The sequence below is a fragment of the Thermobia domestica genome, chromosome 16 (genome assembly GCF_964235325.1).
Source record: "Thermobia domestica chromosome 16, izTheDome1.hap1.1, whole genome shotgun sequence".
In the NCBI taxonomy this organism is placed as follows: Eukaryota; Metazoa; Arthropoda; class Insecta; order Zygentoma; family Lepismatidae; genus Thermobia; species Thermobia domestica.
In genome coordinates, this window is record NC_137469.1 from 117,375,605 (window position 1) to 117,389,757 (window position 14,153).

General features: G+C 40.1%; 1 protein-coding gene across 1 annotated transcript in view; it reads right to left on the reverse strand.

Annotated features, from left to right (window-relative positions):
* Positions 1–14,153, reverse strand: part of LOC145673364 (uncharacterized) — a 779,808-nt gene that overhangs the window by 27,277 nt on the left and 738,378 nt on the right. The window contains exon 32 of the mRNA XM_081743004.1: positions 5,124–5,297. Within this exon, the coding sequence (XP_081599130.1) occupies positions 5,124–5,297 (174 nt within the window). The remainder of the gene's footprint in view (positions 1–5,123; positions 5,298–14,153) is intronic.

Consider the following 14,153-nt stretch of genomic DNA (forward strand, 5'->3'; position numbering starts at 1 on the left):
TTGTGCGTCACCAGAAGTGTGTCAAAATGGGCTTCCAAAGTGTGACGAAAGTGACCCACTTCTCCGTCACTACCGAATTTCGTGGTCCTTCCTTTCGCATCGACTAGTGAATGTTTCGTGCCGTTTCGTGCCCTTATTTTCACGTTTTGCGCGTCACCAGAAGTGCGTCAAAATGGGCCTCAAAAGTGTGACGAAAATGACTCACTCCTCCGCCACTACCGAATTTCGAGGTCCTTCCTTTCGCATTGACTAGTTCCTGTTTTGTTACGTTTTGTGCCCCTATTTCCACGTTTTGTTCGTCACCAGAAGTGTGTTAAGATGAGCCTCCAAGGTGTGACGAAAATGACCCACTGTTCCGACACTATCGAATTTCTAGATCGTTACTTTCGCATCGTTTAGTGCCCTTTTTTTAAAGTTTTCTGCGCCTATTTCTCGTCTCGTGCATCACCCGAGGTGAGTTAAACGGGGCCTTAAAGTGGGAGTTAAATGGCTCACTGTTCCGCCACTATCGAATTCCGGGGTTGGTTCTTTCGCATTGTTTAGTGTGTATTTTGCACCGTTCTTTTCGCCTACTTCCACGTTTTGAGCATCACCAGAAATGCGTCAAAATGCTCCATCAATGTGTGAGGAAATAGAGCCATTGTTCCGCCACTATCGAATTTGGAGGTCGTTTCTTTCGCATCGTATAGTGCCTGCTTTGTACTGTTTTGTGCTCCTTTTTCCACTTTAGTGCGACAACGAAAATGGGTCAAAATGACCTACAAGTATAGCGGAATAACTTAATGCTGTTCCGTCACCATCGAATGTCGAGGTCGATTTCTTTACATTTTTTATGCATCATTTGTGTCGCTTTGTGTATCAGTGGGAGAGGGTCAAAATGGACCTTGAAAGTGGAATGGATATGTCTTTTTCTGCCATATTTGTAGGTCGTCTTTGACCCACTTTCGTTGGCCTACAAGACGTGAAAATCGCGCAGAAACGGTAAAAACATGCACTAAATAATGCGAAAAAGCGACCTTGAAATTCGATACTGGTGGGAGAGTGGATCATTTTTCTTCCCACATTGAATGCCCATTTTAACCGACTACCATTGATTCACAAAACGTGGAAATAGGCTTACAAAACGGTAGAAAACACGCACAAGATGATGTGAAGGAAACGACCTCGAAATCGTTCCTGACGGAACAGCATTAACTTGTTCCGCCATATTTGTAGGATAACATTGACCCATTTCCGGTGACGCAGAAAACGAGGAAATAGGCGCACAAAACGACACAAAAAATTTCCATGTAATTAAGCTAAATTTCCATTTAAGTTTGTAAGCTTAATTATATGGAAAATTTTATACATTTTTCCTTTACGTTGGTCTACTTTACGTTGATTTGGGACTTTTAAATTTTATTCAGTTTTCCACTGAAAAGTATCTATAATTCAACAAGGAAATAATTATTAATTATAATTATTATCTATATAATTGAATTCATTGTAATTTGTTCCATAACAAACACTTTACCATTTCGTACTAGCTGTTATGCCCGTTCTTCGCATGGATCAGATAAAATATCAATGTAAACGAACTGAACAACGGGAGAACAATTAAGAAACATTTCTAAAATTGGATATATTTGGTGTGAATATACATCCAACAACGTACATGTGTTTTCATTGGGAAGGCCGATGGGGGCTGAATTTGAACGTATACACTATCGGGAGTATCACTATACGTCTGAGCAACCCCAATAAATATGGATTCGACACAAATTCTACTACTTTTATATGTTCCGGTGAACCACCCCTCAGACCCCCTTGGTTCGCATTGTGAAAAAATCTCCTCTGGCACCCACCAACCCCCAACCAATACCGCGAAAACTATGAATGTGACACTAACATCTGCCATTTTCTACTACTTTTTACATATGCCGGTAAAAGTCCCTATAATCCTCTGGTTCCAATTTAAAAAAAAAAAAAACAATGCCTCTGGCCCACAGCCGATGGGGGCTGTATTTGGAAGTCAACGCCTGTGGAAGTATCACCATTCATCTCAGCGACAGCGAAAACTATGGATTTGACACTAATATCGGTCACTTTCCATCATTTTTACATGTCTCGCAATTCCCCACCCCCGGTGACTCCCGACCCGCATACAATGGTGGCTAAATTTGAAAATCATCGCTAATGAAAGTATCACCATTGATCTCAGCCACCCCGAAAACTACGGACTTGACATCGGTCATTGTGGATTATTTTTACATGTCTCGTGATCCCCTTTATAATGCCTCCCTTTCTTAGCTGATGGGGGCTAAATATGAAAGTAAACGCGGTCTTGAGTTTCACCATTGAGCTCAGCTATCCCGAAAACTATGGATTTGACATTAATATCGGTCATTTTCGATTATTTTTACATGTCTCGGAATTCCCCCCTCTGGTGACCCAAGGCCCGCATACAACGGTGGATGAATTTGAAAGTCATCGATAATGGTAATGTCACCATTGATATCAGCAACCGCGAAAACTATGGATTTGACACTAATATCGGTTATTTTGGATTACTTTTACGTTTCGGTATCCTCCCCGTTGACCCACGGCCCGCAGCCGAATACGGTGAATTTGGAAGTTAATGCGATCGGAGTTTCACCATGGATCTCAGCGACCGCGAAAACTATGAAATCGACACTGATATCGTTCTACTTTTACATGTCCCGGTAAACGCCCCCTGAGAACCCCTGGTTCGAATTTTGTTGAAAACGCTTTGCCTTGATGTGGGACCTGGACCAAGGTATCTTTGACCAAAATTTGGTAACTCTCGGTCGACTTTTCTGGTCCCCAGGCCGGTCCCGGTAAACGTCCCCTGGAGACCCCCTAGTAAGAAATTAAAAAAAAAACCTCTTCGTCTTGGTCTGGGGCCTAGACCAAGCTACCCGTGACCAAATTTTGAAAAGTTTCGATCCACTCGTCTCGTCCACAGGCCGAACAGAGATAGACAGACAGACCCACAAACAAACTCTATTTTATTTATATTAGAATGGTCAGATCCGCCGTTATTGTATTAGTGCGGTGCTTGAGCGATTGATCGTAGAAATTCAAACTTCGATGAGTGATAATTAAATACGCTTGTTTTATCACAAGTTTAAACTCTTTAGTCAGTAGAGAAGAGGGCGTGAATCATGGGTCAGAGTTGATGACAATGAGTTTTGGTGGGTCTGTGGGTCACAGTGGGTAAGAGTAGTTTATGGTGGGTGGTGGGTCAGAGTGGGTCACGGTGGGTCGTGGGTCACGACGGGTGGTGAATCAATTGGTCGTGGCTAAAGTTTTCATTGCCCCACGCCCTCTCTGAACTACAGTGTTGAAAATTAATCAGTGAAAATCAATTGCAATTGATCAATCAATTGAAAGTAATTGCTGTGGAAATCAATTGCAATTGAATCAATTGCCAATTAATTTAAATTGCAATTGAATTACAGAATTCAATTGCAATTACTTTCCACTGCAATTACTTTCAATCAATCGATCAATTGCAATTGATTCTCCTTTTTCAATGGCCAACTGCAATTAACAATTAACCATTACTTATTTCAATTGTTAATTGCAATTAACAATTAAATTTACATATTAATTGTTAATTGTTAATTCAATTGAAATTTGTCCAATACTGCAGTGATACATCCTCCTAGCAGTAACATATACTAATTTCATGTATACTGCTTCTAAATAACATCAATTTCGTTGTAAACCATAGTATATGTTGTAAAACACAGGTTATAAATCATAGGTATACAGGTATCGAACTTTTTATTTCAGGATACAAGATGGTAAAATGAAATGAAATCTTTAAGTTTTACGTCCCACGCTTATGCCGGTTAGGCTAAAGGAGACGGTGACAATGAGAAATGAGTGAAATGGTGGAATAAAGAAAATGGGAGGAAACGGGATAATTCCGAGAAAACAGTGTTTGTCCACCACAAAGTCCACACGGCGCGAACTGGGATCGAACCAGGGACCCCAAGCAGCGGAGGTGAACGCTCTACCACTGAGCCACCGCGCCCCCGGATACAAGATGGTATCCCAACTGTTCGCAGTGTATGGGGAATGTTCATCGAGATGTGTAGGCGTGAGTAGTTTGCTAGTTAAACATGATTGCTCCACTATCCAAGGGTAAAAGTGGATCTGAAAAGGTAAGGGGATGCATGACGTCACTCCGTCGCCCGTGCGTATCTTTGCCCATTGTATTTTGTAGGAAGTTTAGAGACGCCATAGATATTTTCTGGAAGTGGAGGACGATGTCCTTCCGCCTTCCCCCTCACTTTTACATCTGCCACTATCGACATGCTCGTCAAAGAACAGAAAATGCTATACGTTTCTTATGGTCAGAGAAAGTGAAATAATATGGGATCTCAATTACAATGAAGTTGCTGTACGATGAGAACTGTCTTAGTGAGCGAAAAATGTACGAATGGAATCACAAATTTCACACATTTAATGAAGGTCGACAGTCTGAGGATGTTGAGCATCGAATCAATCAAGTAGAGGATTGATAATGGTATCCGTTAGGATTGACGATTCACAATTGATGCTGGTGCTAGTGAATTCAACATTAACAATGGTATAACTTGCACCATTGTTCACGACGAACTGCAGTACAGGAAAGTATGCAGAAGATGGATCCCAAAGCAGCAATCCGAAGATCACAACGAAGCATGAAAGAAGATCAGGCAGGCGCATTTGGACCGCATTACCCATAAAGCTGAATCATTTCGCAACTGCAAGCGACTAATCGCTTCATTATTATGAAATAAAAACCAGGAGACAGACAATGCAGTCCAGTAACTTCAAGTTTTATATTTCTCCTGGTGTTTTTCGATGGCGCACGTTGATAGTGGAGCAGCCATATTTAACTAACAACTACTCGCATTCATGTACCTCAATTAACGCAATAAAGAATGGAGACACCACCCAGTATTTTGAAATAAAAAGTTTCGTACTAATACTCATGTACAAAGAAATTAGTATTATTTATTGACTGTACCTTGTTCGATGAAAAATTCGATTCTGTCCATAAGCACATATTTAGGGCTTAGTGACACAAATTAAAATTCCAAGTGTTTTCCTTAAATTATATTTCTTACCTCCCTTAAATGAAATCCATAGATGATGTACTTAAGATCATTGCTCAAATAGAGGGGTTCTTCCAAAAGTAACTCCGGATATTGGCTTCCACCTCTCCATATCCACAAAATATGGGAGTAAGTCCAAACTTGATTTGTTAAAGAGTGAGATAACTCACGGTTCTTGCAGAATGTCTGGAATAAATTATATGTAAGTTGCATACTCATTTGTAACAATTAAAATTAAGTAGCATATGCAAGACAAAAAATATTTTCTATGGAATAATTTATCAGTAAAACATTGCCTTAAGTTCCAAAACTTCATGTGTATGGGCTCTGTCGTAACAAATTCCTTCGGGGTTCCAGCGCAAAATGGTATTCAGCACCTGCAATCAGCAAGATACATCTGATGCAGGAATGTCTTTTGCGGCTTCCAATCAACGGGTTAATTTTGAAGATGTAACAGTTAAACCTTGATTCCTTTGCCAGAAGCCATGAGAACAAAACACCCTGAATTGATTTATATATACCTAGGTATGTGGTTACCCGGTTGGTTCTGCGGAGCCTTCGACCTCTTGCTGCACCAGTGACTGACCCTCACATTTCGAAGGCCATGAACGGGCAATACCATTAAAATAAAACAAGTCAGTCTGCTACATCTTTCGATTTCAACAAAGACATATTACGCGTTTACAAGTTTTTGTATGATTATCTGTTTAGTGGTCATTTCAATATTCTTTCAATTCTGCATTCACAGACTCAGCCCAAACTGACTATCTGCAAGAGACTATCCATCTTATGCAGAGTCGTTCTGACGGGTGACCAGGAGCGTAAATCTGTCTATGTATATATATATTTGCGAAGTCCGAAAAAAAATATTTAAGAAGTTGAAAAACAATCTTGTGGAGGATCAGAGTTGTTTTCAACGTTGGGAGACAGGCAGATTAGAGGCTTATTCTGGGGGATATCAAATTCATCTCACTTTCCTTTGTGGCGAGCGGACCAAAATCTTCAAATTTCTCCCCAAAAACACATTTCAAATCGGATTATTGGGGAGGACAGGTCCCCTCGGTTCCAAGATTGGAGGGGACATATACCCCTTATCCCCCGGGATTTGCGCCAGTGCGGGTGATTAGTGCAATTCTAGAGAGTTCGACTAACATTTGTTTCCTGCAGTAGTCAGGCCTTTAGTATGACGCTAATCATACGTCCAAACGACTCTGTATAAGGCCCTATGTATAACACTATGTTAAATATTTCATTCGTTTTACTAATTAAGGGATTCTTACTTTCTAAATATTATTTCCATTTTTACAATGAGATTGAGGACGGGATAAGGAAAGCTCACTTCTAATCTGGAATCTTGATACAAATTTCGATTCCTGGCGGGAGCTCATGTGATTCGGTTTCCAAGTTAATCAGTAGGTCCACGTCTCATATAGCCTCGCTGCTGAAAGGGATGTTAAACTCAAAATCAACTAATCAAAATGTAGCTAACTCTTCTTCATTTCATAATTTACTCAGCTATGACCCATGCGATTTAATTGGTACTTTATTAGTAATCCTAGTCAGTGATAGAGCGTTCACTTCTGCACAATTAAGTCCCAGGTTTGATTCCCGCTTCCATCAAATGAGTTTTGTTGTCAATAGACATCGCACTTTTATACAAATTTCCTCACTACACCACAACGGCGCCGGTTTTCAAAAGTTTATGTGAATCCATATCAATGGTGGGACTTGCTATGTTTTCAGGGAAGTCTCGACATTTGATTGATTATACTTTTTAGTTAAAATCTTTTATGAACACTGTTCCAAAGGCTGTGCTGTGATAAACCAAAATATACTGGTACTAGAAGGATAAGTTGAGGCTGCCCTAGCTCAGTCGGTAATGCAACTGAATTAAACGCAAGAAAAACGGGTTCAAACCCGGATCCAAACGAGAAATCTTGTGGATGCGGGTGCTGGAGCCCCGGAGTACCACGTAGTCGGCGCGCATGCTATACCATCAATTAAGTCCAATACAGTAGTTCTCATCTCGGCTGCAATCCATATATAAAATAAATCGTGGCAGAAGATAATAGATATAATGTCTGCCTTGGTTTCAATCGTAGAAGACTCTCTCTTTCCAATAACGGAGTTATACTCATAAGTGAGGTCGACAAATTTGCTGTCCTTAATAATAAAGTGGTATCCTAGTTACCGTAACGCTTCGTTAACATCCAGTGACCTAATATTATGTTCACCAATTCAAGCTTCAGGGTCACCGCTAAACGATGTTATCTGAGTAGGAACTATTTGGAAAACAAAATACTCCCTACTCTATAGCTTCATGTCAAGTTTACTCATAAATTCCTCTACAACATTCTATGCACCTTGCAGATACTTGAGTTATTTATACACTAGAAAAATATTGTTCGTGTGAGTTAGTACGCTGACAAGATTCCCGCAATCTTAAAGTCTTTTACAATATGTTCGATCTAAAGCAATACAGGCATTCCAAGATATTGACGTCTAATTAGATATAATACCTGCAAGGGCGCCGATCCCGGGCGAGGGAGCCCGGGTCCCCCAAAGCTCATGTGGACCCCCTATTGTATTTATGAATATACAATATTTGGCATAATTTGAGTGCAATTTGTCTTAAAATCTTCATATGTATACCTTCGGCATCTGAAAGCTCCCCCTCCCCAACCAAATTTACAGAGAAATCGGCGCCCTTGAATACGTGCAAACTCATTTCACCCATCCCACTTTGAATTTTCAACCTATTGTTCTTCCTTTGTATGTCTGGTATGAAGACATTTAAAGTAACGGTTGAACAGAAATAGTTTGTGATGTAAGCACATTCTCAAACGGCTTTAAAGTACACAATCCGTGCGTAAGGTAGCGTTGAATTGAGATAATTTATGGATGCAGTTATCCATTGTTCTATGGATAATTAGATGCGGAGTAGTATTTAGAATTATTAAATGTGATTGAAGGGTAGCGACTAAACCCAGATTTGGAAAAAAGAAAGTCATAAAAATTACTTTTTGGTTATTTGTGGTAAGATGCGTAGTATGCCTAGCCTTATGTTATTATTATAGCCATTCCACTAGTTAAGTTATTCCAGTACACAGACTTTCCATAGTGATAGTACAACAATGATCACACCCTTGCAAAGTAGAACAAGGTGAAATGCTAAAAGCGCGTCAAAGGTCAAATACTGCAATATGTTTAAATATGCTTAAACAATGTTTAAATATTGTAAGGTAGCCAGCTATGCGACGCCTGCCAGACCACGTGGTATGTATCATCACTTGATGTCACATGGGACCGAAAAAAGGATACGTGATCTATACTTGCGCCAGTGCCGAAAGGGACTTCAAGATTCTCCTTAAAAGAAAAAGCAGCGAACACTGCAGTGACAGTCTGTTCTCAGATAGACCGTATACCACTTCTACTCGGAGTGCTCCTTACGTTGACCCATTCTGTTCGGCTTCTTTGAGCCATGGAATTCCTCCTTAAAATTATCTTTGTACGGCTGGATTGGGCCATGAGTACTCCTTTATAAGTAGTGTGTCCATAATTTTAAAAGCTAAAAACGAGACAACTAAAAAAATTAAATTAAATTAAAAAGTAGAAGTAGATCACTATATATATTCTGGAAATAGACACGTTCATATACATCTACAAATATATTTAGTGGAAACGAAATTTTTTACTGGATTGGGAGTGTAAACGAACATAACACTAAAACCATAAATCATATTCGTATGCAAGATTTCCCGGCTAACAACAATTCAAAACTCGTTACACCACAAAGTCATGAAAGAAAACCAAATTTGCACTTTAAAAATTCATTTTAAATTATTGTAAAATAATCACCTATTTTCTAGCATAAAAGAGTAGTTTAATCAAACTTTTTTAATAAGACAAAAATTAAAATTTACTTTCTGTATACAGCAAATACGTACACACAGCAGTTATTAAAACGTTTTGTATCGCGTGACGAAGATATGAACTCAAGAGTTCCTAAGACGGATAATAAATGGAATACATAAATTACTCCAATCGTACTTGATTGAAGTTCCTATTGTATTCAGTAAATCAAGTTTGTTAACTTGTGAGGTCCAATGTTCTCATCTCATTAAGGATCTCATTTGGGGGGAGGGGGGATGAGCCAAGTAATTCCGAGTGGACTAAGCATAAATTATCAGAGTATAGGAATAGCCATAGCTAAGGATCGCTAACTTTTAAACATCCGCGTGTTGCCCTTTGTCCACACGTCTGGAAAGAAATTCGCAATTAAATTGTACAACAAACTGCTCGGGACGCACACGATCCTCAGAAGAAAAGTCTTCTGTAGACAACGAACACCACCTTGCGTTTTACGGACTTTTCCAGTGCTGCCAACACTCAACCAATACTCTCGCTCGCCAGGTTCCAAGTTACCAACCTCTCTCGCCATGCCCGTAAGATCTGGGTTTGTTATTTACTTCCTTCACTCGCACAAAACCGAACAAATACTACTTTTTCCCATCTACTGACGGGACGGCCGGGACATGCCCCGAAAACGGGACTGTCCCTGTCAAAACGGGACATATGGTTGCCGTATTTATAACCACTCACTCTGTTCGACTCCTCTGGGCAGTAGAGTGTTTCTTAACGTCAATCTACTTGCTCTATTCGGCTGCTCCGGACCGTGAAGCATCCTAAAATAACACCTGAACCATACAAATTGATCAGGAAGGAATTAAAGACTCTACTGTGTCTTTGGACGCTCTTATTAACAGCTTTTAGAACTTAGAGAATATTTATCATACTGTAGTAATCTTTTGTAATAAAAGGTGGCGGATAAAAGACACTGTGAACGTGTAATTTCACTACTGTGCCACCCCAGTATTACAGAAAATTGCATTGTGAGAACTACCAGAGATTCAGGGTAGGATATTTCTACTCGGATTTATCAATTAGGAGCATTTTTGTCAGGTATGTTGCAGAATCTTTTTTCTTTCTTTAAAAGGTAATAATTGAGACGGGAGACCCAGAACGTGAAATATACACCCAGAACGAAAACAGAAAGTGCAACTTGAGACGAGAGGGACAACAATATGATGGATTCAGGGAACACGCAAGAGATCCAACCTAAATTAGCATTCCACATACCTCACTTAACTAAATATTCAGGAAGAATCACAGATGATCCCAACAGATTGTTCGCTTGTAAAGAGGAAATTCTGCCGATGTACGCACAGGACGTCACACTTGATTTATTATTTGAATAGTACAATGGAAAACAATTAGGAATATTAATTTATTAACAATTAAAGCAAAAATTAATAGCATTAAGTCATCCGAAATTAGCTGTCTATAAAGTTGAAATAAAAATTCTCAAAATGCAACAGAGATGATGGATTCATTGACGCTGGGTAAGTTGATAGCCAGTGTTTTATCAAAGTCTGAGGACACTCTTATAGTTGCCTCTGTACAGCCACTTACATAAGTACCTGGACCCCTGATTGTTATAATTCCATTACTTGGGGTCCAGGTCATTTGTAGTTGTGAGAACGCCTAGACAGATGCAACCCAATTTACACGTAACTTTTCTCAGCTCTGCCAGTAGTTGGTAGCACTGACTCAGGTCTTAATGCAAGTAAAATTGTGAGTAGATGACGCACGAAACATTCCTCCATTCTGAGATCAATCTCTCTAGTTCAGAGCGTGTTGCCCAATGAACATCATATGTTAATACCAATATTGCTGTGTATGCAAAGTATTATTTCATTATATATTATATATTCAAATAAATAAAAACACTGAGCACACATGAATCAGAAAATGCTTGAAAGTAGAAAATATCAAACCTAGAACAACTGCTGGAAATAAGTTTTGTAAATGACTGTCTCCATTGACAGACCTTCTCCTTATTCCAACATCTCTTTCTTTCTAGGAAAGTGAAGATATTGCTTGTTACACTGAGTATGCATTGAAATTGAAACATTTTAAAAAGTTTCAGCCTGGCCGGAATTCGAACCAGGGTCTACCGAATAGAAATTCAATGTGCTAACCACTCACCTACTGAGTTTTATTATACATATACGGGACTGGATAAGACTACAGAAATTTACATAATACGTTCACTCCGTAACTAAACACTATAACAATACTGAGACACAAGTAGATATACTAAGACTAACATAACAATTGAGAGCGCTTCCGAATGGGAGCTAGCAGTAACGAACAGGAAAGGGAGGACTCACGAAAGTGCTACTGCTAGAAATCTATTAAATACCGCTTGTTCAACGCAGACGAGAAAAGCTTGTAACGAGTGCGTTTAAGATAGTCGTAATAAGTGTGAGCGTCCATCAACGGGGCGTAGCGATGAATGTAAACGATGGTGCATGGACTAGAGAAAAAAGGGCGTGATGATTTGTAGGTGGGATAAAACAGAAATCTGGATACGAAATGTACGACACTGTAAACTGATGGGGAGTCGCCGACAAATTCTTCCTAATTAAGTCGTGAGGCAATTCCAAATAATTGGACCACCGACGCCACAAGTGTAACGGTGGGACAGCGTGTATTCCTGGGTACATCTGATGCACTGAGCGTCAGGGAGACAATGCAGCTCATAGAGACGAGCACGGTTAGGTATTAACTGATGAACTACTTGAAACCAGGTCGCCTGGAAATAGGAAGGCAAAACGGGGGCAGAAATGTTAGCCGAAACTTGCGACCAATGAATCTATGGAAAACGCTAAGGGATACGTAAGAGAGTCGAATCGAAAGTGTAAGACGCAAGTAAATGGTACAAGGTACGTAAAGTATGGCCCTCAGGGTTTAGTGCCACACCAGCATAGGTCCAGTACTGTATTAATGAGAGAATGTAAGAAGGGCAACAGTCATAGAATTGAATGAACGGAAGGTTGAGAGGGAACTGATAACTCGGCTAAAAACAACGGATCCACTGGTACGTAATGGACTCAGCGTTATAGATGGCTGTATAGATGTCAAGCAAAAACAAGGTTCGGCATTTAATACCTATATTGACCAGTCCTAAAATTCCCATAAAACGGGGAAGGTTAAGGGCTGGACGTTTGATGCGAAAGAAGAAACCGCGCCAAATATTCCACAAAAATAAAAATTCAAACCGTTTCGCGTAGATTTCCGGTAATTGGAAAATGCGCCCTCTGTACCTCAGTTTAGAAACCACATAAATATTAATAAACTGCCTTGGATGCAATAAGTAGAGACGACGAAATCGCTGGGAATACAACAGGTGACAGATTTCGGTTAAGAGTGCTAACCAAACTTCGTCATACAAAGGGGTAGGGTTTGACGTAAAAGGGACACCTAAGATCCGCACAGAGGAGACATGCGGCATTTGGGGAGTCCCAGTGTCGGGATTGGGTAAATGAAAATCATTGAATTGGAATAGCTTGTTTCTTCGTGTAATGTAATCCTGAACAACAGGCATAACGCTGTAATGCATCGAAGACACTCCACATCTGCGTGGAAACCACACCGGTAATATTGATGTCATCAGCAAACGCGAAAATGTTCTGGCTAAGAAAACGAGAAGGCCCGGGGGATGTAATTTCCTGTATGTTGCAAATGTTGCAAATTTCCTGAGAAAAGGATCTAGAGCGAGAGCAATAGGGTAGTTTATAAATTACACCCTTGTCTAAGACCCACTTTCATCGGGATAAGAGGGAAAAGATGTCCGTCAATTTGAATGCGGAAAGTAGCCGTAGATTTAAAATTCGCAAAGACTGCACGAAATGCTATGGGAAACTGCCAAGCTTCGAGAGAATCTGCATAAGAAAACTGTAGTCGAAACTGTCGTATGCCTTTTCTAACTCTACGTGTAGAGCACCTGCCGGTACTTGCCGAAAATGTAAGTAGGAAAACAGGTCCCGCAAAGAGCGAAGGGTATACGTAAGATTATGTGTGAAGTGTAGCTTGAAACGAACTGATGTAGTGCGGCATAAGTGGACGTAGACGAGCTGTAAGGATTTTCGTGAATAATTTAATATCACCGATAATAAAGAAATGGGCCTAAAGTCTTGAACCACTTTCGCAGAAGTGGATTTGAGAATGAGCACCATAATAGCCATGTTTCGACAAAAGGCTTCACCAGAAAAGTAAGCATTAAATAAAGACGTGAGATGAGTGCCTTGGTATGTCCAATATTGTTTGTAAAACTGGAGCGTCAAGCCATCCTCCCCACTAGGGGCTACGACCCCACACCCGGCAAAGGGCAGCGAAAATTTTATTCGCAGTAATCGGTTGCATAAGAGTCTTGCTATCGTGTTCTGAAAGTGGCTGAGATATCATAGACAGAAAATCCGTGGTCTAGGTAGCATCCACGGGACGCTAGATCGAGAAATCCGTATAATAGCGTCTAAATTCACTTAAAACAGTATTTGTGTAGCGTCCGTGGTGAACGTACCGTCTCCCAGAACTAGAGAATTAATAGCCGTAGAACGTCTTTGTCGTAAAAGTAAATTGACTTGGTAAATAGCAGTACTTTTATCGGAGAAACGGTGGTAAAAATCATCTGACAAATAGGCTTGGAGGGAATCATGGGAATAAATCGTTTTCAAACGCTGTTTGATACTATTGATATGCGCAAAGTTTGTAAGCGAAGGAGGGATTAACCAGAACTCGCAAAGTGCTCGATACAAGAATTCATGTAAATGACTATCATCCGCACGTGCAATTTTGACGCGACACTGATAAAAGTTACGAATTTTCGGTTTGCAGTAAAGGTTCCACCATAAGCTTACATATGGGCAATATCTCTGCATCCGACACCAGTAGAGGAAACGAGAGGAAAAAGCTTCCCGTACCTCCTCTCGTAACATTAACTCATGATTCATCTTCCAATAAGAAGGGCCTCTAGAGGGTGGCAAGAAAAAAGGTAATTTAAAACTAATTTCAATTGCGGTGTGATCCGAAGACTATTGAGATTCTAGCCACTTGGAGAACTGCAGGACAGAGGCTCTCAGTAATATAGGCCCTATCGATACGACTTTTAGTAGTTGCAGACCAATATGAAAAAAATTA